Here is a 26,990-nt window from a genome sequence, read left to right as displayed (position 1 = left end):
CCCGTGGCGGCTTATAATCAAGTATAGGATCTGTAAATACTTTCACATTATACATTGGTCAGGTTATAAGGATGTATTGTACCAGCTGGAATGAAAAATGGTAAAGAGGACATAAAATCAAATAAGAGAACGAAAAAGATCAGGTATTTTGCTTCCACCTGGATATAAATTTAGTTCTTTCTAGTTCTTTCTCTGGATGCACGTTTTTCTCTCCATCATGCGTCTTTTGGGATTGACTTATATCCCTGCATTGTTGAGAAGAGTCCAGTCTATCAAAGTTGGTCATCACACACACGTTGTGTCTGTAATTGTGTACAAATTTCTCCTGGTTCTACTCTTCTCACTCAGCATCAGTTCTTTTAAGCCTCTCCAGGTAAATATGAAGACCGCCTGCTCCCCGTTTCTTATAGCGCAATAGTATTCCATAACATGCATATACCACAACTTGTTCAGCCATTCCCCAATTGATGGGCACCCCCTTAATTTCCAATTCTTTGCCACAATAAAAAGAGCTGCTATAAACATTTTTGTATATATGGGTCTTTCTCCCATTTCTATGATCTCTTTGGGATATAACCCTAGGAGTGGTATTGCTGGATCAAAGGGTATGAAAGTATTTATAGCCCTTTGGGCATAATTCCAGATTGCTCTCCAGAAAGGCTGGATCAGTTCACAACTCCACCAACAATGCATTAGTGTTCCAGTTTGCCCACATCCTCTCCAGCATTTGTCATTTTCCTGTTTTGTCATCTTAGCCAATCAGACTGGTGAGATGTGGTACCTCAGAGTTGTTTTGATTTGCATTTCTCCAATCAATAGTGAATTAGAGCATTTCTTCATGTGCTTATAGATAGCTTTAATTTCTTTCTCTGAAAACTGCCTGTTCATATCCTTTGACCATTTATCAATTGGGGAATGACTTGTATTCTTATAAATTTGACTCAATTCTCTGTATATTTTAGAGATGAGTCCTTTGTCAGAGACATAGGTTGTAAAGATTCTTTCCCAATTTCCCACCTCCCTCTTAATCTTGGTTACATTGGCTTTGTTTGTACAGAAACTTTTCAATTTCATGTAGTCAAAATTATCCATTTTACATTTTATAATGTTCTCTAATTCCTGTTTAGTCATAAAATCATTCCCTCTCCACAAGTCTGATAGGTAAACTATTCCTTGTTTTAGCAGACTGCTTACAGTATCAACCTTTATACCTAGGTCATGAACCCATTTAGACTTGATTTTGGTATATGGTGTTAGATAATGGTCCATGTCCAGTTTCTGCCATACTATATTCCAGTTTTCCCAGCAGTTTTTGTCAAATAGTGAGTTCTTATTCCAAAAACCAGGGTCTGGGGGTTTATCAAACAATACATTACTGTAGTTGTTGACTTCTGAATCTCGTGTGCCTAATCTATTCCATTGATCCACTCCTTTATTCCTCAGCCAGTACCAAGTAGTTTTGATGACTGCTGCTTTATAGTACAGATTGAAATCTGGTAAAGCTAGTCCACCTTCCCTAGCATTTCTTTTCATTAATTCCCTTGATATTCTGGACCGTTTATTCTTCCAGATGAATTTTGTTACTATTTTTTCTAACTCTATAAAGTAGTTTTTTGGTAAATTAATTGGTTTGGCACTAAATATATAATTTAATTTAGGTAAAATTGTCATTTTTATTATATTAGCTCGACCCAGCCATGAGCAATTGATATTTTTCCCAATTAGTTAGATCTGACTTTATTTGTGTGAAAAGTGTTTCGGAGGGGGCAATTTGAGCTGTTTTCAAGTTTCTCAAAGGCTGTTGTATAGCCATGTTTAAGCAAAGAACAACGGGTAGGAGTTTTTAAAAAATGCAATTTTAGGTTTGATATGTGAGGAAGGACTTCCTAAAAAATGAGAACTGTCCAAAATTATGACGGATGGCCTTGAGGGGTCATTGAAGGTCTTAAAAAAGACAAGTTTAAAGTGTGTTGCAAGCCTTTAGTCCAGGAGACCTGAGTTCAAACGTGACTTCAGACACCGTGTGACCCTGGGCAAGTCACTTAACGCCGTTTGCCTCAGTTTACCCATCTGTCCAAAGAAATGGCAAGCCACCCTGGTATCTTTGCCTAGAGAATCCCAAATGGGGTCATGAGGAGTCTGACACAACTGAAGAGGGCTGAACAACAAAGCTTCAAGGGCAGGGGCGCGCCCCGCTCTGCCTAAGCCCCTTCTCACGTTCCAAGGAGCCTTTGGTCAGGCGGAGGTTTTTCAGCGGGGGCGTGGCCCACGTGGGCACCCATCCGGGGCGGAAGCGGAAACTGCAGCCATGAAACCCGCCCCTAACTGCGCGCCTAGCGCTGCCCTTCGGCCCCTTGGGAATCGTGGCTTGGGGCAGAACTCGGGCGACCCTGGTACGCCGCCTAGAGACCGGGCGCACCGCGGGCGGGCTTCTAGTTGTGCGCGCAGCCCCTATCCCTTCTGATTCAGGGCTTGCACTCACTGCTCCCAGTGGCCCAGCGAAGGTGCACACGCAGCTCTCGGCCCTTCTGCCCGGACTGACTCCTCGGGGGTGCGTGCGCAGCTCTCAACCCTCCCGCCTGGACTGACTCCTGCGGGGTGCGCGCGCAGCCCTAGACCCTCCTGGCCGGGCTTGCACTCACTGAACCCAGGATTTCCCCGGGGTGCGCGCGCCGCTGCCTGGGCTCCAGCTTCGGCTGCAGCCAGTCTCGAGGTTTTGCTTGTGAGTTGCGGGTTTAAGCTAGAGCACGTGTTGCAGACTGCCAGGCAGGGAGCCCGGGAGCGGGTGCCTGGAACCGAGGCCGGGAAGGAAGGCTCGGCACTGGGCTGACCTTGACCTTCCTGCCTGGCCCCCCCTGGAACTGTATTCCAAAACCCAGCAGTTTTTTCCAGCTAGCATCCCTTGCATAACCCCTAGTAGGCTCTTAATGCCTGGTTATTGGGTGCACGGCCGGAACGCCCGGCGTGCACCTTAGTTACTGCCTTCTGTCTCCGCAGGTCCCCGCCCCCCTGCATGACATGCCCGCGGGCGTGTCGTGGCCCTCGTACCTGAAAATGGTGGCAGCCAGCATGGGGGCCATGCTGGCGGGGGCAGAAGTGGTGCACAGGTACTACCGACCCGATCTGGTGAGTGAGGGGCTGACAGTGGGCGGCCGTTGGGTTCTCTTAGCGTTTCAATCAGCTAATATTTATTATGTAGCACCCTCCAAGCCTGTGGTGCTAAGACAAGGTCATCTGTAAAAATCCCTCTGTCAAAAAGCATTTATTAAGCTCCTACTATGTGCCAGGCGCTGGGGTTGCAAAAAGGGGGCAAAAGACAGTCCCTGCCCTCAAGGAGCTCATCTATGGAGGGACACAAACCATCAATCAATCATAATTTATTAAATGATTGAAAATCAATAATTTATTAGATGCCTACTATGTGTCAGGGCTGAGCTAAGGCCTGGGGATAGAAAGGGGGGGGGGGGCAGACACACATACACACACACACACACAAATGTTAAAACTCAGGTCTTGGAGAATTGCCTTGGACATTGAGAGGTCCAGTGACTCGCCCAGCCAGTAAGTGTTAGAATGTGGACCCAGGTCTAACTTGCTCCAAGGTCACCTCTTTACTCTGCCAAGCTACAGTTAAATGTTTGGAGATGAGATAATATATGTAATAAATGTAAAGTGTTTTGCAAATTTCAAAGGACTCTATGAAGTTACCTGGTACCCATTGGATTTGTATGTTCTCTCTGTACACTGCCTTGTCATTGTTGTCAGAGATGAAGCATTGATGTCTGTGATTTCTTTTCAGACCATACCTGAAGTCCCCCCAAAACGTGGTGAACTCAAAACAGAACTTCTGGGACTGAAAACCAGACAAGAGCAAGATCAGATTTCTCAGCAGCAGTGATTGGCATGGTCAGCATTTGACACAGGGACTTTTACTCCATTTCTATACATACAGACAGTCATTTTGCTTGTCCTAACACACTCAGGATTCTTCATGAACATTAATAAATTCAGCTGTAATTGTGGTTTCACTTGTGTTTGGAAAATTATTTGAATGAACTCTCTCTAGCCTTTGGAATGTTTGGGACAATTTAATTTGGTTCTGGGTATAATGTAAATTACATGTAAAACATTTTGGAATTAAAACCCTTGTGTTGAGTTCTCAGTAGCTGACTATAAAATTTCCTTTTTTTGACTATGGACTTAACAAACATTTCAATATACAAAAATCAAAAAAGGGAAATGTATATATAAAGTATATATTATTTAATCCCTCAGTGACAGTTTCTTTATCTGTAAAATGGAAATTATAGTATTATTTACCACTGGGTTGTTGTATCAAGTTCTCACTTGATGTAACTTGATATAACATGGAAAGCACTATACTAATTTCAATACAACAATATAGTCATGATCTCATTGATGCAATACCCCTTTACTGGTGCAGATTGCAATCCATCATCGTTCAGTCCTTTCTTTGGTTTAAGCATTGTCTTTTTGACAGGTTCTCTGTAGAGAATCTGTATAACTGACTGGAGACCTTCAACTCTTTCAGTATTTCCTGAATATCAGGGCACTTCCCATATATGTTACTACCCCTAATCCTTGAATCAGCCTGGAAAAATAGGCTGAAGTCAGATTCTAAAAACTCAGCTGCCAAATAGGAATTTGTATTTTATCTTGTTAGTGATGGGAAGGCATTGAAGTTTCTGGAGCACAGAAATGGCATGGTCAGAGCTGGGCTTTAGAAAGATCATTTTGGCAGCTGAATGGACTGGATGTGGAGAGAGAATGAATGAACACAAGACCAAAGAGGAGGCCATTTCAATAGTCTAGGGGAGAGATGAAGGCTCTGGTGTGAGGAGACAGAAAGGATGGCTAGTGAGAGACAGAGACGGAGGAGACAGGGCTTCTGCAACTGATTAGATGATCATGGCAGGGGTAAGAGAATGTGACAAATTTAGGTCGAAAACTTGAGAAACTGAAATAATTGGGGGGGTCATGACAAATGAAATCATGGCTTTTTTTTTAGTAGCCTATTTTTCTACAAACTTAAATTATTTGAAAAAAATTTTTTTCTTGAATTCTTGAGAAGGAAGTTTATGTTAACTTTTATTACCAAGGTTGGGGCTTATTACCATTCTCTGGTCCAGCCCTGACCAGTGCCAAGCATAAAGAAACAAAGATTTGGTTCCAAGATTGGTTTTTCTCACCCCACCTTTCTGATTGTTGTATTACAACATCAGTCTTTATTTTTTCACATAGCTGAGCAACAGTACAAGAATGGAATTGTATTTGAGAGGCAGTTGGCTGGTATAATGGATAGAAGTGCTCTCCTTGGAGGCAGGGAAGATCCAAGTTCACCTCTTTTCTCATATGCTTGCCAAGTATATTGTTTAGTTGTTTCAGTCATGTTCAACTCTTCATGACCCCATTTGGGGTTTTCTTGGCAAAGATACTAGAGTGGTTTGCCCTTTCCTTCTCCTACTCATTTTACAGATGAGGAAACTGAGGCAAATGGGGTTAAGTGACTTGTCCAGGGTCACAGAGCTAGTGAGTGTCTGAGGTTGTATTTGAACTCAGGAAGATGAGTGAGTCTTTCTGACTCCAGGCCCTCTGTTGACTTCCAACACCTGCTAAGTGTGTTCCCCTGAATAAATCTCTCAACCTGTTACCTCATCTGCAAAATGGAAGATAATGGCATTGACCTTGGTGAAAAACTAATCAGAAGTGATTTGCAAACTTTTATTAAGTACTAAATAAATGTTGGCTATTTGTCAGTCAATAAACATTTGTTACTTGACACTGTGCCAGGCACTGGGGATACAAAGAAGGGCGAAAAACCATCCCTGCCCCCAAGGAGATCAAAGTCTAGTAGGGGAGACCACACGTGAGCAATTACATAGAAACAAGCTATGGAGAGGATGAATTGGAGATAACCAGCGAGATAACCAGCAGAGGGACAGCGCTAGGATTGAGGGGTGTTGGGTCGCTAGGTGGCACCATAGTACACAGCTCTGGGCCTGAAGTCAGGAAGACCAGAGTTCAAATGTGACCTCAGACATCTATGGGCTGTATGAACCCTGGGCAAGTCACTTAACTCTGTCTCAGTTTCCTCAGTTGTAAAATGGGCCAGAGAAGGAAATAACAAACCATCCCAATATCTTTGCCAAGAAATCCACCAATGGGATAAGAGACATGACTGAAATGATTGAACAATGGGCAAAGATTCCTGTAGAAGGCAGGATTTTAGTTGGTACTTTAAGGAAGGCAGGAGGCAGAGATGAAGGTGAAGGAGAGGGGGGACAGACAGAGAAAATGCCTGGAGCCTAGAGATGGGGTGTCTTGTTGGAGGAGGGGTCAGGAAGCCAGTGTCACTGGATCAAAGAGAATGAGAAGGGCAGTTAGGTGGGAAGAGACTGGAAAGGGAGGAAGGGGTTCCATTATGAATGCCCCAAAGAGAATCTTGTATTTGATCTTGGAGGCAACAGGGAGTCACCGGAGTTTATTGAGTAGGGGGGTGACATGATTGGACCTTTGCTTTAGGAAAGTCACTTTAGTGGTGTAATGGATTGGAGCACTGGAGTCTGGATTCAGGTGGACTCCGGATCAGCACTGGGGAGGCAGGGATGAACTCGCTAGTTCGTTCAGAAATGTCTCAGGGCCACATTCTACCAAAGAGAAATTCTCTTGGGTTAAGTAGCTGCTATTTACAAATTCCCCTGGGATGAATTACTTTAATCAGACAATTAGAACAATCTGTAGGTTACCACGGGAAGTGGCTAGTGTGAGAAGCTGGGCCTTTAGTGGACTATGGGCTCAGGCAGTCCAATCTTGTGATGGGACAGCCAAAAAAACCCCTATCATCTTCTTGGTCTTCAGTGTCCTGGAAATAGAACGTTCTGAATAATTCACCTGTGTCTTAAGAGATTCCCAGGGCAGGTCCCCCCTGGAGGATGTTGCTTAGCTCTAGGTCCTGTGTTTTAGGAGACTCATTGACATGCTGAGGATGGGGACAAGGATAAAGAAGAGGTAAAAACCATGTCCAGATGCAATGGAAAGAGTAATGGAATTGGAGGGAAGATATCTATATTATGTTCAAACCCTAGCTCCAACAAGTACCATGGGACCTTATGAGTCTCTGGGCCTTGGTTTCCTTATTTGTAAAGTGAAGGGGTTGGACTGTCTGATCATGAAGGGCCTTTCTGGCTCTAAAACCATGATCTGGACAACTTGGGATATTTATCGAGGAACTCTTATGGGGAGATGGGGAAATTGTCTTCAGGTATTTGAAGAGATACTGTGAAAGGGTGATAATGAGACTGTGTTCAAACTAAGGTGGCAATAGAGAAGAAAATTTTGGCTCAAGGTTACACTTGACTTATTAAAATAGAGAGTTGTCCCCAAATGGCTGAGTTCCTTATCACTGGCAATTGCGCAAGAACAAGCTAGGTGACCAGGCATTGGAGATCTTGTATGGGGCCATGATGCTTCAGGTAAGGGGAGAGCAGAAGGGGACCTCCAAGGCCATATAGACCAACCCCTCTATTTTACAGATGGAGAAACCAAGGGTCCAAGAGCAATCAGAAGTAAATGGCCCAAAGTCACAAAGGTTGTTCCCAAGGAATCAAAATAGAAGGATCACAGACTTTCAGAAGGGACCTCAGAGGCCATCTGGTCCAACCCCCTTATTTTACAGATAAAGAAACAAAGGATCAGAGAGCATAACTTCCCCAACATGACCCAGGCAGAGAGTATCAGGTCCCTGGACTCAGGCCCCAGGCCTCTTTCTGCTCTACAAGGCTGCCTCTCCATGGCTCCTATGGAAGGTTCATTAGGATTCTGATTCATGATTTGATTAAGGATGCATTGATACTTATGATATTATGGCTAATTTAGAAGATAAGAAACCTCAGCTATTGGTTATTGCTTTTTTTTCTGGTCTACCTTTGACCCCTTATTGCTATTATGAATAATTGTATTTCTAGATAAAATCTGCATGAGAGCTTTTTTTCCACTGATATTCTACTTGGGGGCTCCTGAAGGCTCTCCCTCTGAAAGGAACATTCCAGCAAGCCCTTCTCATCAAGCTGGGGTTGCTTTGAATACAGGTCCAGGTGCTGATGGATGATGTGACGGTCCTCTGAGGCTCAATCTAACTAAGGGGGGAAGGGTTTATTGTACAGTTGGCCACAGTGGGAGGATTTTCTTTTTCTGGGATGGCAGCTCTTAAGGAATATCTTTCCTAAGTTGTAGCAGGGCTGCTAGGGTTGGGGAGTGAGGGAGTAGAGGAAGGGTGGAGGTGGGGGGGGTCTTAGAGCCTGTACTGATAGATAGATTAACCTACTTTGGCTCCAGTCACAGGAGTTTTTATGGTACAAGGGATATAGTGATGTCTCTCTTTGGAGTCAGAAGACCTGGGGTCACCTTTTGCTTCTGACGTTAGCTATCTGTGAGACCCTGGTCAAGTTCTTCAATTTCTATCAGTTTAAGGAAGGAGTTAGACTGCATGGCCTCTGAAGTGCCCTTTATCTCTAAATCCAGGAACCTGTAAGTCACTTTATGTCCCTGGGCCTCAGTTTCCTCATCTGTAAAATGGGGATAATAATAGCATCCACCTTCCAGAGTTGTGGGAATCAAATGAAATAATATTTGTAAAGAGCTTAGCACAGGGTCTGGCACATAGTAGACACTATATCAGGGGTGGGGAACCTGCAGCCTTGAGGCCACACATGGTCCTCTAAGTCCTCAAGTTTGTGAAAGGGCTGCACGTGCCCTTGGGTTCCCCACCCCTGCCCTATATGAGTGTTGGTGCTGCAGCTATCATCATCATTATTATTATCATTATATAAATGTGTATTCTTTTCCCCCACAGATTTAGACAGTTGTTACATTGGTCGTAGCATAATACAAGTGTGGTATCTTAGAACTCAATATTATTCAATAAACACCTATTAAGTGCCTACTGTATGCCCGTTGGTGGGGATACAGAGAAGCAAAAACCCATTCCTCAAGGATCTTCCATTCTCATGGAGAAGACAACATGTGCACAAATTGGATCATAAAGTCGATGCATGGAGAGCTAGCGGGGGCATTCTATGTTCAGCCCTTTCATTTTTCAAATGAGGAAACTGGTCTGGGGAGGAATTTAAACTGTTTTTTTTCCCCTGACTCCAAACACAGCTCTCTATCCAGTACATGGGCAGTTAGATGGTGCCATAGTGCCTGGAGTCAGAAAGGCTTGTCCCTCTGAGTTTAAATCTAGTCTCAGACACTAGCTGTGTGACCCTGGGCAAGTCACTTCATCCTGTTTGCCTCAGTTTCCTCATCTGTAAAATGAGCTGGAGAAGGAAACATCAAACTTCTCTAGGATCTTTGCCAAAACATCAGATGGGGTCACAAAGAGTTGGACATGACTGAAACAACAAAAATCCATTACATAGAAAATAACCTTGGAAGGTAAGGAACTACCAACTGGAGAGGGGGGTGGTTTATGGTGATGCTAAGTGGGGGGCCTGGAAAGGCCTCTTGTAGAAGGTGGGGGTTTGAGCTACACATGTCCATTAATACTGTACTTTGAATAGTACTTATTAAACACCTATGTTTGATACCAAGAAAAATATTAGTTGTCAAAAAGTAGACCTGCTGCCTGGGGAAGGGTGGGCTTTTTCTTTCACTCTTTAGGGAGGTCTCAAAAGTAGAGGGTACAACACTACTTGTTGGGTATCCATTTATTGGACTAGCAGTCTCTTTTTTCAGTTTTATTGACATACTTTGCTTTTACATTATAAATATTTAGAGATTACTCCCAAGAGGTCTCTTGTAGCCAAGTAAAACAATTAACATTAATAATATGGTGACCTCATCTGAAAGTACACACACTTCTTGTATACAGCTATTTAAAAAATTCATAGAAATCTATTTAATTTCCTCCTATCCCCTACCAAACTGGGGGGAAAAAAAACCAAACCCTTTTTAAACAAACATTCATAATCAAGACAAATTCCCTCAGCTGTATACAAAAATCTTTGTCACACTCCGAACCTTAAATCTATCACCTGTATTGCATGGTTTATCATTGGCCCCCTGCAATCACGAATGATTATCACGGAGGCCATTCTTTTTATAGCTTTTAGTATTATGTCTATTGCTTTCCTGGTCCTGTTCATTGCATTCCTTATCAGATTATAAATGTTCTGAAAATCACTCATTTTTATTAGTCTGTTACAAAATGTTCTTCTTTGAGTCTTTTCAGGTCTTTATAACATCTTTTATAAAAAAAAAATTATAAAATCGTTTCAGTTTTTGACACAATGGCACTCTACCACATTCTTTCGGCCATATTCAAGTTTTAGCCATTGCATAATCAACATTTTTCACTTTGACTGTTTTTGTACATCTAGGACCTTTTCTTCTTTGATCTCTTAGAGAATAGACTTAGAAGTGGTCAGCGTGGTACAAGGGTATTCATTGTTTATCTTTTTGTGTACAATCTTAAAATGCTTTCCAGAATGGTCATCTACATCAGTTCTATCAATGTGCCTGTTTTCCTAACAGCCCTTCCAACATTTATCTTATTTTCACCACTCTGGTGGGTATAAAATCTTAAGATTTAATTTGCCTCTCTCTAACATGTAGTGATTTGGAACATTTTTGTCTATATGGTTTTAGCTAGCATGGGTTTCTTTCCTTTGAGAACTGCCTGATCTTAGATCATTTATTAATTGGGGAAACCATTCTTATTAGCGTAAATGAATTCCATATCTTGGAAATGGACCTTTATCAGAGAAATCAGCTACAAAGATTGTTTTTCCCAGTCATTTCCCTTTAAACTGTCTATAGATCTAAATTTTTCCATGTTTCTCTAATTTGCTTATGATATGGCTTTTAACATCTAGGTCACACACTCAATTGAAGCTTTTTTTAAGGCGTTGGTCTAAATATAAATTTTTCCACACTGCTGTCCAATTTTCTTGGCCGTTTTTGTCAAACTGAGGTCTTTGTGTTTTATCAGATACTAAAAGTATTAAATATATCAAAAAAGCTAAGGCTAAAGTTGATGTAGTTGCTTCATCTTGAACACTTTCACCTTCTTCCAAAATTTTTTCCCTAGAAATTACTGAGCTAGACTCAACATGTCTCTCTCCCAACCAATGGAATAGATTTTACTGATTTCAGTCTCTTTCTAAAGGGCATCTTTGACTATCTTTTGAAGGACCCCTGTATCCTTTGTCACAGTTCAATTTGTTTCTTCCTACTTCCTCCAAATTAAGATCTGCTAAACTTACTTTTAGATTTTCTTAAATTTTACATTGTAAATCTTTAAAAGGCAAAATGGTTAGGTGTTAATCTTTTGATTAAATTATCAATCAGTGCCTTATCCTTAATATGAACATAAGACATTAATTGAACTAAACACACTATTTCATAATATGTACTTAAATCAAGCTTTTCTTAAGAGAATTTCCAAAATCTTAGCTGCCTTTTTAAATAAAGTGGGTAGATAATAAAAACACATAGTGTTTGGGAATTTTTTTATTTTTGTACACATGACAAGATTTTACACCAAATAGTTAAATAGTACAAATTTACATTCATGAGGAATGTTAAAAAAAAATTCAACTAAAAAAAAAAAAACCCCAAAACAAACAAAAAACGGCTTCTTCCTGTGACCCACAATCCTGACATTTTTACAGTGTGGGGGGGGGGGGTAAAAAAAAGCAAAAAACACAAAAAAAATATCCCAAGCCTCCCCCAACAGAACAGTTTAAATTCACATTTTCTCTCTACACTGGACACAGTGGATTCCAATGGTGAGAGTTACAATTCATCTTTTCCACTTGGAGATTTCTGTAAAGACAAAACACAAAATAGTAAATGTCTTATTCAGATCAGGTAACTACATAAAACTAACTTTCCAGTATACGACCCTTCTTTGCTTTTCTGGACATGGTTTCAGCATGTTGGCTAGAATCATCTAGAAGTCATTTAACAGTACAGATTTCTTTCTTCTTTGTGTAAACTATTCTGAGAATCTAAGAGTTTATCAGCATTATATGTACTTTTAAAAGTTGGCAGCTGTGAAGTGACTTTTGACAAATATTCTTAGGCAGGGCCATAGCAAGTACAACTGTTACATAAACATCCCAAGCCCAAGTTTTCCTCGACCTCCCCTTTGACACTCTACACCAACAGCTGCCAGCTTGCTGCTTCTACTGAGCCCCACCATCTCTCACACCTTTTTTCCTTTGACCAAAACCACCACTGTCACCTCCCTGCCCCGAGGACCCCTCCCAGCTATCCACATTACTGCCCTTGAGCAGAGCTCAGCAGATCACGACTCCCTACTGAAACCCAAACTCATCTTGGCACTTCCTAAAGTCCCATTCTAGGCCGGCCCAGACCCACCTCTCCCACCTGGTAATTTGGCCCCTGACCCTCCATCTCCCACCTCCCACTCCAGTCTTGGACCACACCACCTCAACAAAGCCTTTTCCTGACCCCCAATTTCTGCAATGGAGATCGGAGTACATCTCCTCCTGGTTCTAGGATCCAGTATTAATCTCTCCCCACCCAGTTCCTACTTCACTTCCCCTCCTGTCTCCTCTCATCTGGAGTGAATTCCCTCTTGGCAACCCTGGTCATCCTTTAGCCTCAGACCAAGGGTCACCCTCTTCCCAACTACCCACCCCTTCCACTCCTGTCTTTGCCCAGCACACACTCTGGTGCGGGTCTCCCCAGAGACAGCCCTTGATCCGAGGCCCATATATAGAAAGGGGCTGAATGTCTACACTGAACAAGCAGCGCCATAGCTTGAGCCCCAAACAGGAGCAATGGCGCCATTCTCAGCACATACTTTCTTTGTTTCTTCCTCTTCCTCGGCATCCATATCAACTTCCTCTTCATCTTCTGGTTTTGAATCTTCTGACGCATCTTCTGTTATATCGTCGTCCTGGTCGTCTTCAGGCTCTTCTTCCACCTTGGGTATAAATTGAAAACAACATCAGTAAAGACCTGAAGCTATCTTCACTTGGTTGACTACAGTGTAAGCTTCCATGTCCTGGGCCCGGAGCCAGGAAGACCTGAATTCAGAGCCAGCTTGAGGCCCTAGCTCTGTGACTCTGAGCAAGTCACTTAACCTGCTCGACGTAGTTTCCTAATCTGTACAGTCAGTGCCTTACCTCCGAGGTTGGTTGTGAGAATCACATGAGACAATCACTGTAAATGACTGCACAGTGTCAATGTCACTATTACTACTATTTAACATAACATCTGAGGAACAGGATAGGAATTAGGGCCTTCCTTCCAGTTATTCACAGACAGCATCTATGGACCATCAACTTTTACTGCCATGTGATCTGAGCCTCACTTTCCCCATCTGCAATATAGGGTTTAAAAGAAATATGGGCACCACCTAACCCACGAGGGCGTCACATTTTCCTGATTACAGAATCAGAGTTGCCAGAGGAATGAATCCCTCAACAGCTCCTGCCTGAAGGCATCTCACATCATGGAGAAAGACACCTCCTGAGCCAATCAAGGGCAGTAGACATTTAAGACAATTCCAAATATCCATAAGGGTGATGACAATTCTACGTTGATAACAAGATTAATCTGATAGCTCGACTGCTCCATGTCTGCTGAACTGAATTCCATTTTGTCAACATCCTTCCTAAAGTATGGCACCCAGCACACAACCTAGCACTTTAGATAGATATCAGGCACTTTCAATCTGGGGACCAGGAAAAGGTTTAAAAATGTTTTGTTAAGTACATTCCTTTGTAACGCTATGCAGTTTGTACACTTAAAACCATGATTGTTATAGGCTTCACCACACTGACCCACCGTCAAAGGTGCCTCGGCCCCCAGAGGCAGAAGAGCACAACAGTTAGCACTGCTACCCACAAGCTTTACTTCTAGAAAGGGCCAAGCTGCCATTAGCACAAAATAGGAAAGCCTTAAGCATAAAACTGACATGTGAAGATTAACATACCCTGAAAGCTTAAAAAAAAAAAAAATTAAGTCCTTGGAAACAATTTTTTTTTTATCCCATTCTCATGAGTTTTCAAGTTCTAGAAAAATGGAAAATGAGTCTAATAGGTTGATGAGTCAGCAGTGGTGTGTTTTTTATAAGCAAAGCTCACACCAGAGAGGAGGAAGCAGGAAGCCCTGCACTTTTCAGCATCCCTGCTCCATTTAAGAGGGAACCTTGGTATTACCAAAAGGTGCATTTGGTAGGTTCCCCTAGAATCACGTGGACCATATCAAACTGGCTTAGCACACAAGCAACAGTGATGCTAAATCTCCTGACATTAAGCTGTACAGCAGTGAAATGGATTTCCATAGGCTGAGAAACTGAGGGGGGTTACAAAAACTCTAGACAAGAAAGTGCGATTAGGGTGGATGGAGCCTCTTGCTGATCTACATTAAAAAAGGTTATGCGCTAATGCTTGCAATTTCCTTTCTGACAAGAATCACTACCACACATGATTTATTCAAAACATCTGTTACCAAGCAGCACCAAACATCTCAGTGTACTAAGGAAGGACAGCTGAAATTCAGTTAACTCAGAGAGAAGGAAGGAGAAGACAAACCTTTGCATCAGGATCGATGTTCAGACTTAAACGGAGCATCCTTTCAATCCTGTCTCCATATTCTTTGGTGTTTGGCAGAAGGTATCCTGATCTTAGTGTTGCTGTTTCAAATAGGACAACAGCAAGGTCTAAAACCGTTTTGTCATCTTCATCTTCCTGATTTGGAAAGAGACAAATGTTATTACTGTTAATAGGAAAACACACAAATGAAGTTGTGAGGAAGAAAAAGCCTCAACAATGCTTGTTAACTTACCTTGACCCGTCGGAGCATGTCCTTGATCAGTGGGTGTCGAGGATTAATTTCAAATGTTTTCTTCTGACTGGCATAGTAACTGTCAAAGATAAAGGAAATAAATGGGAACACCCTTCCGACTTCATCCAGGGCCATTTAATTCTTCATGCAGTTTAGGGAATCAGGAGGGGCAGGTGGCTGTTCACAAACTGCCAGTCTCTCATTAGACACCCACCCAATACAGCAGCAGTTGCCCCAACAGCTCCCCAGCACAGAAGTCTGACACAAAAGTGTAAGGAGCCCCAGAAACCTCCGTGGAGGGTGTGCTTACTTTGCAGAAATATCCATGCCCGTCTGGTAAGCCTGGGCTTTCATGATTCTTTCCATGTTGCCAGACCAGCCATATTGGCTGGCCACCAGAGCACAGGGAGACTCAGTCAGGCGCTGGGAAATCACAGCCTTCTCAATCTTAAGGAGAAAACAGAGCCAAGGTCAGGGGCTTATACATGACAACCTGTTTACTGTACTCTCTATAATCAGTTTGGACTAAAATGATGAACCAAATATCAGTCATTGGAACTTTGTCCATGGCAAGCTATAGTAATTCAACACCAGGCATTAAGATGAAGGTGTGAAACCAGGTAAACCATGCAAGCTTTCTGAGGTCCCAGGCAACTCTGAGGTACAGTAACAGTTGCTGATGTAGAGCTGCCTATGGGCAAGGCACCAAGGGATCAATAATCTCTGCATGAAGGAAAGAGACCAGGTGATTGTGGGAGATGCCACACAGAGATGGATGGGGCAAAGGACAGCTCCAGACAGTGTTCTTGAAACATTTTGGGAAGGAGAGAGTACTAAGTTCATTGGACTTAAATTTGGGTGGGTGAGAAGAGAGTTGAGGAAAGGTCTACGGCAGAGCTGTACCTTGAAGGGCCATGAAGCAGAGACAAGGGAAGAGCAGCACCCCATGAGCCTGGGGGCCAATGCAGACAAACCACAACTATGACTTTCAAGGGGCTACCTTGTCCTTCAGAGCCTTTTCCTTCATCCACTCAAGCAGGGGCTCATACTCCTTCTCCACAGCAGCTCGGCTTTCCTTAGTTTTCTCACTTTCATCAAATTTCACTCCTTCCTTGGCAACGTTCTGGAATCTCTTTCCATCAAACTCTGGCAGAGCCTGGATGCAGTACTCATCGACGGGCTCTGTCAGATAGATCACCTCATAGCCCTTCTTCAGAAGCCTCTCCACAAATGGGGATGATTCTGCCTGCAAAGCCAATGCACTTCATGGATGAGATTCCTTGAAAGCAGCAGTTCCCCAAAATTTTGGTCTCCAGAGGATCTCAAAGAGCTTTTGTTTATATGGATTTTACTTATTAATGTTTACTGTGTTAGAATTTAAAATTAGTAAATTTTGAAATAGTTATAACTCATTAAAAATGATAAATGTTATTTTACATGTTAACACAAATATTATGTTATGGGAAAACCCACGACATTTTCCAAAACAAAACAGAAACAGAGAGAGGAATGGCACTGTTTTTATATATTCTTGCATATCTTTTTTTTTTTTTTTTGCTTTTTTGGAGGGCAATTGGGATTAAGTGACTTGCCCAAGGTCACACGGCTAGTTTTTTTTGTGTTAAGTGTCTGAGGCCGCATTTGAACTCGGGTCCTCCTGACTCCAGGGCCAGTGCTCTATATACTGCACCACCTAGCCTCCCCTTTGCCTATCTTTTATGGAGGACAGTTGGATTCTCCCTAAAGCTTGTGCAGCATTCAACCTATGGTGATTTGTTTCTGGTTTAAATATATTAAGAAAATCCAACTCCACAGATAGGTAGTTAGAAAAGGGAGGTGGGTACTTTAACAGGCAAATGCCACTTTAATACGAAGGAAATAGTCTTTTGACTTCGGGGACCTACAAGAGTCCATAGACCATTTTGAGAACTGATGCCTTATAGTGTTAATTGTACTGTTCCCCACCCTCCCCCAATAAACACACAGCTCTGTTACCTACCACAAGGCTGAGTTCTTCAATGACATGCTCACCTCCTTCCTGCTAGATCCTGCCATGAAATAGATTTTATCCTGTTTCTCCTTCATCCTTTCCACATACTGGTCTAGACTAGTAAGGTCACTTTCGTGATGAGAAGACTGAAACCTAAGCAGTTTAGCAAGACGAGTACGATTGGAATGGTCTTCAATCACCCCAAGCTTGATGTTTGTGCCAAATTCTTTCCAAAAAGTTTTATTATATTTCTCTTCAGCAATCTTCTTGATCATATCAAGGGTTTTACGGACCAGTTTCTTTCTGATAACCTAAAAAATCCAAGGGGCAAGAGACAGGTTGAGAGAGATAAGACTTTCATTTAAATGAGATTCCAAGCAAGACATGATTAAACGTAAGAGCTAATAAGATATTCTTTGCAAGGTATAGTTCATACATAGTCTGTGTCCTGGACCCCCTTTTGGGCAATCAATCTGGTGAAGCCTATGACCCCTTTCCTCAGAATCATGTTTTTAAATGCATGGAATAAAATACATAGGACCACAAAGGAAAGCAAATTACACCAAAATTGTGAGAAATGTACCCTAACCTATCCACAAATTTGCAGACCCCTAGCTAAGACTCTTTTGCTATAGAAGGGTCCCAGATACACATTACGGGAAGATGGCCACCTTAAACTGAGGAATGTTCCAACAGGAACTTTTTCCTTCTCTGCTGCCACAGCTTTCTACTTCCTACCCACCCCAGAAGTATTAGAATGTAATTCTCTTATAGGCCCAAAGATTACATCATTAACTCTTCCTGCAGGACCCAAGTCTAAAAAACCCACCTTGCTCTTTATGGTTCTCTAGCTAAGGAAATTATGAACTAAAATATGTATTTGTGGGCAGCCCAGACCCCTCACTTGGTTTCAGCCTTATAGAACTTTGAAATATGTGCTTAGAGCAGTCAGGTCCCAAACAATGGAGAGCTGTGAGTTGCCCAGGAATTCTTGTTATTATAGACAGTTATGTGTTATCTGAAAGCTTGGGGGGGGGCGGGCCAACACTCAGACACATGTTCTTTTCCTAGTCCCAAGACAATTTTGTCAAGTTTTCTCCAGGAATTCTTTAAGGTTCTAAAGGAAAACTCTCTTTTTAAAAAATACAAGTCTAATTAGTAAAAAAAAAAAAATGAATGAAAATCCCCACTTAAAACTTATTCAAAAATCCCTTATTCAAACTTATTTGGAAAATTATAGGAAAAGGTATCACAGGATTACACAGTGCCCTAAGACATAATGGGCATGCAAGAAACAAATGAAGGCCTCAGATTTGAAAAGTCTGTTCAGGCCCTTGCTGGTGTCCATGAGTCAAGGCAGCCAGATCTGTGTGCTGAAGGCTGGATAGATGGCTCAGTAAAGCTTCAAATGCTCACCTTAAGCAATTTATGTTGTTGAAGAGTTTCACGGGACACATTCAGAGGAAGGTCATCAGAATCCACCTAAATGAGAAAGTTAATCAGTGATCAAGCTACAACACACACTACTTACTAAAAGCTAAGACAATGAATAAAAGCACGTCAATATACTTACAACACCCTTAATAAAATTAAGGTACTTTGGCATCATATCATGGAAATCATCTGTGATGAATACTCTGCGTACATATAGCTACAAGGGGCCCAAAACAAAATTATAATCAGAAAATTATACTTCATGCAGAATTTCAAACTTGAAGATAGCATACTGAAACAAAATTAAAAAAACAAACAAACCTTAATGTAGTCACTCTTCTTTGATCCATATTCATCAAATAATCCACGTGGGGCAGAAGTGGGAACAAATAGTATTGACTTGAATGTCACTTCTCCTTCAGCAGTGAAGTGGATAAAAGTCATGGGATCATCACTTTCCTGTGCAAAGAGATTACTTTACTACATTTTGCCCAAGGAAACATGAAAGCTCAATCTTTTTCCATGAGGATAGACATTCCAATCAGAGTGCATCCAGGGGTGAGCCACTGAGGGGCCGAGTCTCATTTCTGAGTTCAGGACTACAGACAACCAGTAAATGCTTCTGTGACTAGTTTCAAGCGTTTTTCTATAGCTCATTATACTGTTAAAACTGTCCCTCTCCTCTTATAAACATGGTGAAGCATACAGATGAGTTCTAGTGGGAGAAGAAAAAGAAAAATGTGAATAGATAACCAAAGTCTTTTCTAGAAGAAAAAAGTAGCATGGATACCTGTGAAAGTATGAAGAAATGAAAAGATAAAGATTATCAAGGCTGGAAGGATGAGGTCAAGGTAAAGGATGGGATTGGGGGAAGGGGAGGTATGGCTGAGGAGGGAAAAGACCAAACCCTTAGAAGACCACCAAAATGTTGCAGGAAGTAGAAATAAGATCAAGAAGGGAATTTTTAAAAATCTTGTGTTTTTAATAATGAAGACCCTTTCCCTTAATTTATAAATTATTTTTGTTAAATAGTACACCAACATGAGCTATATTATTTAAGATTACTATGACAGAAATAGACAGATAGACTGTAAGATTATATGGACAATATTTTAAGTAGAGATACAATTGAAGTGAGCAAATGACTCAAGCCAAGTTAGAAACAGACCAGTGAGAAATTCAATTCAGTGTTTTTAGAAGAGTGATCAGCAGATAAAACTCATTACACAGCTTGGATAGATGGTCTAGAAAATAAAGCTTATTTCCCAGAGTCGATTACATCAATAACTAAAAACTTCAGTGCTCTAATGACACAGCAAATCACTCTTTCTTTTGCCTTACAATCCAAACTGTCTACTTTAGGACTATCTTACCTTTGAAAATGATTTGTAGAATGCTTTGTATTCATCTTCTTCCACTTCTTTTGATGGTCTCTGCCATATTGGTTTGATGTCATTCATTAGCTCCCAATCCCAAACAGTTTTCTCAACCTAAATTGGTGGAGACGACTGTTAGAAATACCTCCTAATGTCCTTACCCACACACACTGATGAGCTATGTAAGCCTGAGTTAATTCCCTAAAGTTCTTCAGACACGTCTCTTCACCTCTAAAATGGAGATCTTGTTTGCACTTATACCTACACCTCCCAGGGTTGTTCATAAAAGCTTTCCTTACATTACAACTCACACATGAGTGGTTGGGCTAATGACTACTGTTTTAACTGCAGTCATATGCAATTTCCTTCAAGCTCTAAAATGGCACAATTCTGCCACCTTACCCTGAGAAAGTCAAATGAGAAGCATCAACTAGGCCTCGAGTGCCTGCAACCACAGCAGGGCCTCCCCGTCCAGAGCAGGCTGCTAAACCCCACGCCTACAAGCTGCCTGGCCCACCTGTGGGGTCCCTTTTCTGCTACCAGTTTCAAATAAGTTCCTAAGGGCCAAACTTGCCTTCTTAGTCTTGGGTTTTTTCTCCTCCTCATCTTCCACGGCAGCTTCATCATCTACTTCGTCTTTTTCCTTTGTTGCTTCTTCCTCTTCAATGGGCTCTTCTACTGTTTCTGTCTGCAGAAACCCAAAGACAGCTCAAGTGGGGTTTCTAAACCCTGTCCTTGTGGGACGCCCATCTAAAGATTAGTTTCAGTCTTCTGACAATATTCGTTCTATGGCCCAAGTTCAGTGTAAATTATTCCTTAACACTAAAAAGAGACTCCCTGACACCCTCTACCCTTTTTAGGCAGGAGCAGTCAAGCTTCACAGGCTAATTTTAAAATACATTTGCAGTCAGAAGTAGTAATCAAGTCCAGGCTTGTTTATGTGCATTGGAACCTCCCTGAATGGCAAGAATGGAGAAGCCCTTCCCACAGAGCAGAGCACAGGGCACTATATGCAAGATACTGGGAGGGGGCAGGGCCTGCTACATGAATCCCTTAACAGAGCGGACTTACCTTGCTGCTCCACAGGTATATGGGGAAGTTGATAAACTGTGAATATTTCTTGACAAGGTTTTTAATGGTGTCCAGTTCAAGGTAATCAGATGCTTCTTCCTTTAAAGCCAGCCTTTAAGGGAGGAAGAAAAATGGCTCATTCAGAAAAGAGATAAAATCAGCAGAAACAGTTGACTTAGTTGTGCTTTCCAATTTTCTCAAGCAGCATCGTGGCAAAGTAAATACTTTCTCAAATCTTTCTCCTAATTCAAGAAGCTCTTGGTGTGTTAACTTTGGGGACAAAGGAAAATGTTCCGCAGGTCAGAGATGGAGGGGGAGGGAAGGGAAAAGCTGTTACCTGACTGGGTTCTAAATTTCATCATGAGTAACTAACTACACTGGGCCCTTGGGAGTTTTAGGGAAGCCTTATCTACTATGGACAAGGATGAAGACCTTTACTTAAACTGCAAATGTCTTCTGTAGACATTGGTCTACAGCTTTTAGTAGCAAGAGTTACCACTTAAGAGTAGGCCTGGTGGCTCCCTTGCCACTCAAAAACAGGCTAAGGAGTGTTACAGGATTAGAAACTAAATCCTTTCCCTTAAAAAAAAAAAAAGGCAACAAGAGATTGTAATGTCTACAGATCAATCCTAATTGCTATCTTCTTCTTGCAAATGATGGTAAACTGAGGAGTTCCATGTGCTACTAAAAACAGAAGCAGGAAACTAAACAACCCCAAATCACACAGACTGTAGTAATTTTGGCTAAAATACATTATTCTTATACAATCAACCAACAGGCATTCATTAAGAGACTGCTATGTGCCAGGCACTTGGAGTAGAGAAACAAAGATGAAACATTTCCTATTCTCAAGAGGCTTACATTCTATGAGAAATCAAGTCTTTAACTGAAACCTCCACCAACTGCCAGGATGTGATAAGCTAGAATAGAGGGGCCAGATTTTTGTTGTTTGTTGTAAAGGGCTAGGTATAAAAGCCACACTACTGTGTGCTTATTTAATAAACTTCAAACACTGTATTAACAGTTGTTTAGGATGTTTCATTCTAAACATCAGTTTATGACTCCCCTTGTGGCTCTCTATTGTCTCTGGGGAACCTGTCACGACCAGGGCCCCCAAGCCCTGCTGGCTGGACATCCCTTCCCATCCGCTGCAGCCAGTTGGCCAGCCATGCCTGCACCATGACCACTCCCTACTTCCCTTTCCTTGCTGTCCCGCTGGCCTAGGATGATCACCTTTTTCTGCTCCGACCAGAGCGGCTCATCCTTTGCATAAAGCTGTTCTTGATCTCCCCTGACTGCCAGAGCTTCCCTTCCTCATTACCTTGTATTTAATGACCCTGTGCACATTTGTATGTATGCAGCAGACAGTTTACATGAATTCTTGTCTCTCCCATTAGAATGAAAGCTGATGGTAGGAGGCATCATTTCATTCCTTATATGTGGACCTCCAACACCTAGCACAGTGCACTTAATAAACACTTGTCAAATAATAAAATGACCCAGTCCATTAAAATTAAGCCTAGTGATATGTGATTGAGGATTATTATTAAACCTGGCAGGTGCAGACATAGCCTCATCTTCTAAAAGCATAATAACAAAGTAGCCCGTGTCAAGACCACATTTTAAAGCTGACAAAGCACTGCCTTCAGAACTCCATGGGTAGGAAATGCAGTGCTTAATGCCCACACACCATTATGAGCAGATACAGCACAGTAGGAATCGGGATACTTACGTTATGGTGGTGCCTCTTCCCAAAGTGTCTCCTCTTGGGTCAGCGATGACAGAAAATTCATTGGAGTCAGATTCCCAGATGTGTTGGGAATCATTATTATGTTTCGACGTAACAATAACCCTATCTGCTACAAGGAAGGCAGAATAGAAACCCACACCAAACTGGCCAATCAACTCTGAAGTTGACTGCCCGTCCCTCTGCGCCTCGGTCATTTTGTTTAAGAATTCGCTTGTGCCAGACTTCGCTATGGTACCAAGGTTTTTAACTAATTCTTCCCTGGTCATGCCAACACCAGTGTCTGTCACATGCAGCAGGTTCTTCTCCTTATCACACTACAATCAAAAGAAGGACAAGATGTTGAAACCTTTCAGATGCTGAACACTCAAAGCAAACTGTACAACCTAACTCTGGGCTAGTCCTCTCTACCTCGGCCAGCGGAAATGAAGGTTTGGAGCAAGGATTAAAATCTGTTACTATTTTAGAAAATGGTCAGTAAAAAATACTTTGAAGTGGGTAAATGCTTTTCTTAAAAAAAAAAAATCAAGCACACTAGCTCTTGATACCCTAAGTACATGGCTAATATATTTAGTAATTAATTAGATCTGATGACCCAGGTTTTTATTGTTACTCCAAGATCACCATCCATTAATGTTCATAGTAACTACCACAGCAGGTACTTATAGGTACACACACGCACATACCCATTATGCTCTCTCCCTAAGCCAGGACACAAAACCCCAAGAGTCAATATGGGGAAAAAAACCAAGTTTATCGGGATGAAAAGAAAGACTGCCACATTCATAATTCTCCAAGGATTGACTCTGTTGCCTTCTAATTTCTAGAAATTCTTTTCGATTTAAGCACGAGTTGGTCTTAATTTCAAGCTTACCTTAATTTTGACGGTTAGTTCTTCATTTCCAGAAAGAGCATTTTCATCAGTCAGTGAAATTAGCCTTATTTTATCTAAGGCATCAGAAGCATTGGAAATCAGTTCCCTCAAGAAAATCTACAATAATTTGAAAGAAAGGGCTCAGATAAAATATATTTTTAACATCAGATTTAAGACCCACTTTGTTTCTGTCCAACGATCTTAAGAAGCTATTCAAATCTTCTATCTAACTACTCTTATCAATCTTATATTTAACTACTCTTGAGATCTTATCTGGTAAACTGGGTGACTTAATTTTCTTAACTCTTGGTTTGAGAAACCATCATTCACTTATCAGTTGCCTACCTTTTCTATGTGATAGGGTGAGTTTAAATTGATTTTAAACAGACTTACAATGACTAGTTCAAGGTAACAAAATGCTATATTGTTGGGAAAGCCTAGGAAGGGTAGCACTGTTTTAGAATTATTTTACTACATTGTATACTATGGAGGTGGGAAAAAAAACAAAAAACAAGAAACCCTGTAAGAGATCTTGGCAGGAGAGTTAATTAAGAGCTATGATCTTTCACCATGTGCTTTTTTATACAAGGGGTGATGCATACAATTCTTACCTCCTTATTTTTGTACAAAGAATTGATTATGAGCTTCATCATTCTGTTCACTTCTGCTTGGAAAGCAAATTTTTCAGATTTTTCTCTAAGTTCTTTTATTTGGGATGCATTCAATCCATCTAACTGAATGGCTTCTTCTTCTCTATGGACAGAGAAAAAGAAAATCTTAGGCTACAATAAAACAAGCATTAGCAAATACGTATAACGACCATAGTGTTTGATATGATAATGGAAGCACAGTGTTTGTAATCTGCTGACCCTTTTCTTTCACCCATAAATAAGGCTAAAATTGAAGTCCTTTCAACAAATATTCCTATCACTCAATTATTATGTTGCCTCTATAATGCACACTAATAGTTTGGGTAATTAACCCCAGCTTTAGAAACAATATACCAAACACAAATTTTACTTTTCTACAATGCACTTTTTCCTGAAATCTGCTATTCTGCATAGGCACTTTTCTCAGTTTAGTTTTTAAACTAATACCACAGTTTGGCTGTCAACAGTGTTCTTGAATTATCCTTTAGTTGTTCAGGATTCTTCAATGCTATGTTTATCCATATTGTATTATAAAAGCACATGTGAATATGTGAATATAACACATACAATATATATTACTTACCCACACTCACCCAATAAGCAAGAACCAATAACCACTTACTCTCTGATTTAATTTATTAATGATACTCTTTTTTGCCCCATGGACATCAAGTCTCTCCACTTGATATTTAATTCTGATAAACAGGGGTCAATTACACTTGGACAAATTCTGTTCTGATGTCTGACAAACCTGTCACTCACCCTGGCCTTCAGTTCCATAAGACCAGCTAAAAGGGAGATAAGAGAGGGAGACTCAACATATGAAAATAAAACCCGACTTGCTTTGTGCTTTTGGTAAAGAATAGAATTGTTTAGATATCTAACAACAGACTTCAGATGTCTTTTCCTTTCTAAGACCAGAAAACACAAACAACATCTGGTCCCATGTAGTAAGTCACAGTTTCAGGTCAGCACCAACCTCTGGACGACTTCATCATCTGTCCGAGAACCTTCTCTGCTTTTACCCAGATCTTCTTCCACTGTAGCTTCCACATCCACCTGGTCATCTGCTTTAACTGATCCTAAGGGAAAAGGACATTCCTGTGTGAGACAACTGCCTTCCCAGTCACATGGAGTAGATGAACTAACAAGGGGCCCAGAAGCCTTGTGAACATGGTACTGAACCCCAAAGTCAGCTTCTGGTTCAAGGGCTGGGACTGAATAAGGGTATGACCAACTCCTCAGCCCCACCCCTTCTCCACAGAAACATTTTTGGCTTTCTACTTGGAAAGCCCTGGGTTCAAGTGCCAGCCAGAATCCTTAATATCTCTGTGACCACAAGCATGTCCTGTCCCTTCTCTGGGCTTTTCCTCAGTTTCTAAACTGGACAGTCCTGCTAGTGAGCCCCAAATGGACAATGCAGTACAAGCCCCTCAGCAAGTCTTATGAGGCTGGGTAGTTTAACGTGTTACTTCATGGCCCTAACCATGAGCACTTTCCCATCCATGCAGAAGGGCTCTTTGGTCCCCCAGACCTTCGACTAGCCAGTCCAATCCAGGGCCCCAGGGAGGGGAAGGCCACCTAGCCCAGCATGCTTGTTTTTACAGAGAAGAACACTGAGTCTCAGGGAAACCAAAGTAACGTGATTAAAGGCTGTGTCATCAAGAAGGATCTGACTCTTGTTCCTTTGACTACAAAGCTAGGGTTACCTCTGTAGCTTGTCTAGAGTAAAGACTTGAACTCAGCTCAGCCTTCATAATGCTATGCTGCCCTCTCGGCACCACCAGTCCCATTTTAGTGGGAAAATGAGGTCCAGGACGTTGACTCAAAAGCCATCCCATCTTCGAATTCTGGGCATTCTCTCTTGCTGCCCCCCCAAAAGCCCTTGCCTGCCCCCTTAACTCCAGTGCCTTCTTTACAGTGAATAACACTCTAATGATACAATGTAATATTAGGACATCAACATAAACTAGAACAGCACCTCAGTAACATCGGAACAACACAACATCACACCGTAGGTCCCTTTAAGGCTGGCACAGCTTTTTACTCCCTTTCACGTAGGATGGCGCCTGGCACATAGTAGGTCCTCAACAACTTCTGGCTGACCAAGCAGGGCCTGGATAGCCAGTCATTCGATGAAGACAGGGTCCCTAATTGGGCGAGCTTTTCTTTTCTTTTGGGGGGGATGTCTGGCATAAAGTTTAATTAACAGAGGTTGGATAGCCGCTTGGTTTTTTTTTTTTTTTGGCCTTTAAACGCTTGGCTTATAACGTTGGCTTACTAAGCCGGCTTTCTTTGGCCCCGCATCTCCATTTTAACGTTAAAATAAATTCCGGTGGGGGGGGGGGGGGGATCCGACCACCACATGCCTCTTTAAACAGCATCGCCGTGTACCCCTCTTTCCACGTGGTGTTTCCCATTTTACAGAGGGGGTAAACTGAGGCCGCCTAGGCCGCTTGCGCTCCCTGCGCACGGCCGTTCCCATTCTATGGGAGGAGGATCGGAGGCAAGGGGGGGAAGGTCCCGGGAGGGCGGGCCCAGCAGACAAAGCGCCCCGGGTGAAGCCCCCTGGGACTGGGCCCCGGGGGACGGGCGGGGGGGGGGGAGGGCGGCGTCACGGGAGCTTCCTGAAGGCCGGGCCCCCGAAGCCGCCTCCTCACTCACCGCAGGCCAGCAACAGGACGCAGCAAAGGCCCAGAAGCCACAGGGCCTTCATCGCGGCGGCGGCGGCAGCGCTCGGTCAACTCCGGCACGGCACGGCGCGGCGCGGCGCGTCAGTTCCCGGCTCACAGCCTCGTCCTCCGTCCGCCTCCCCCGGCGGGGTTCTGCTTCTCACGCCCCGAGCTGCGGCTGCAGCAGCACAGAGGGAAGCGACAGCGACGCGATCCGCCCACCACCCCCCAAGCCGGGCCGCTTGCTTTTCACCCCCCACTCCCTGCGGGCGGGGGACGGGAAACACGAACCGACCAATAGCGCCGCACCACGCACCCCGCGCGGCCAATGG

The 26,990-nt window shown here is 42.4% G+C and overlaps 1 protein-coding gene across 1 annotated transcript; it reads right to left on the bottom strand.

Moving 5' to 3' along the window:
* Positions 1-11,514: 11,514 nt before the first annotated feature.
* On the bottom strand, positions 11,515-26,856 carry HSP90B1 (heat shock protein 90 beta family member 1). Its single transcript, XM_069099366.1, has 18 exons — positions 26,651-26,856; positions 24,966-25,068; positions 23,948-24,089; positions 23,337-23,453; positions 22,448-22,779; positions 20,716-20,827; positions 20,219-20,332; positions 19,642-19,758; positions 18,590-18,727; positions 18,408-18,485; positions 18,251-18,316; positions 16,876-17,145; positions 15,845-16,090; positions 15,155-15,291; positions 14,845-14,923; positions 14,592-14,747; positions 12,854-12,976; positions 11,515-11,847 (listed from the first exon to the last, which is right to left on the bottom strand). The coding sequence occupies exons 1-18, from the start codon at positions 26,700-26,702 to the stop codon at positions 11,818-11,820; spliced, it is 2,412 nt and encodes an 803-aa protein (XP_068955467.1). The 5' UTR covers positions 26,703-26,856; the 3' UTR covers positions 11,515-11,817.
* Between the last annotated feature and the right edge of the window lie 134 nt (positions 26,857-26,990).

The sequence above is a fragment of the Petaurus breviceps genome, unplaced genomic scaffold, assembly GCF_028583685.1.
Source record: "Petaurus breviceps papuanus isolate PSGF00001 unplaced genomic scaffold, PetGlider_PUasm1.0 379, whole genome shotgun sequence".
Classification (NCBI taxonomy): domain Eukaryota; kingdom Metazoa; phylum Chordata; class Mammalia; order Diprotodontia; family Petauridae; genus Petaurus; species Petaurus breviceps.
This window is presented reverse-complemented; position numbering and strand designations above follow the sequence as displayed.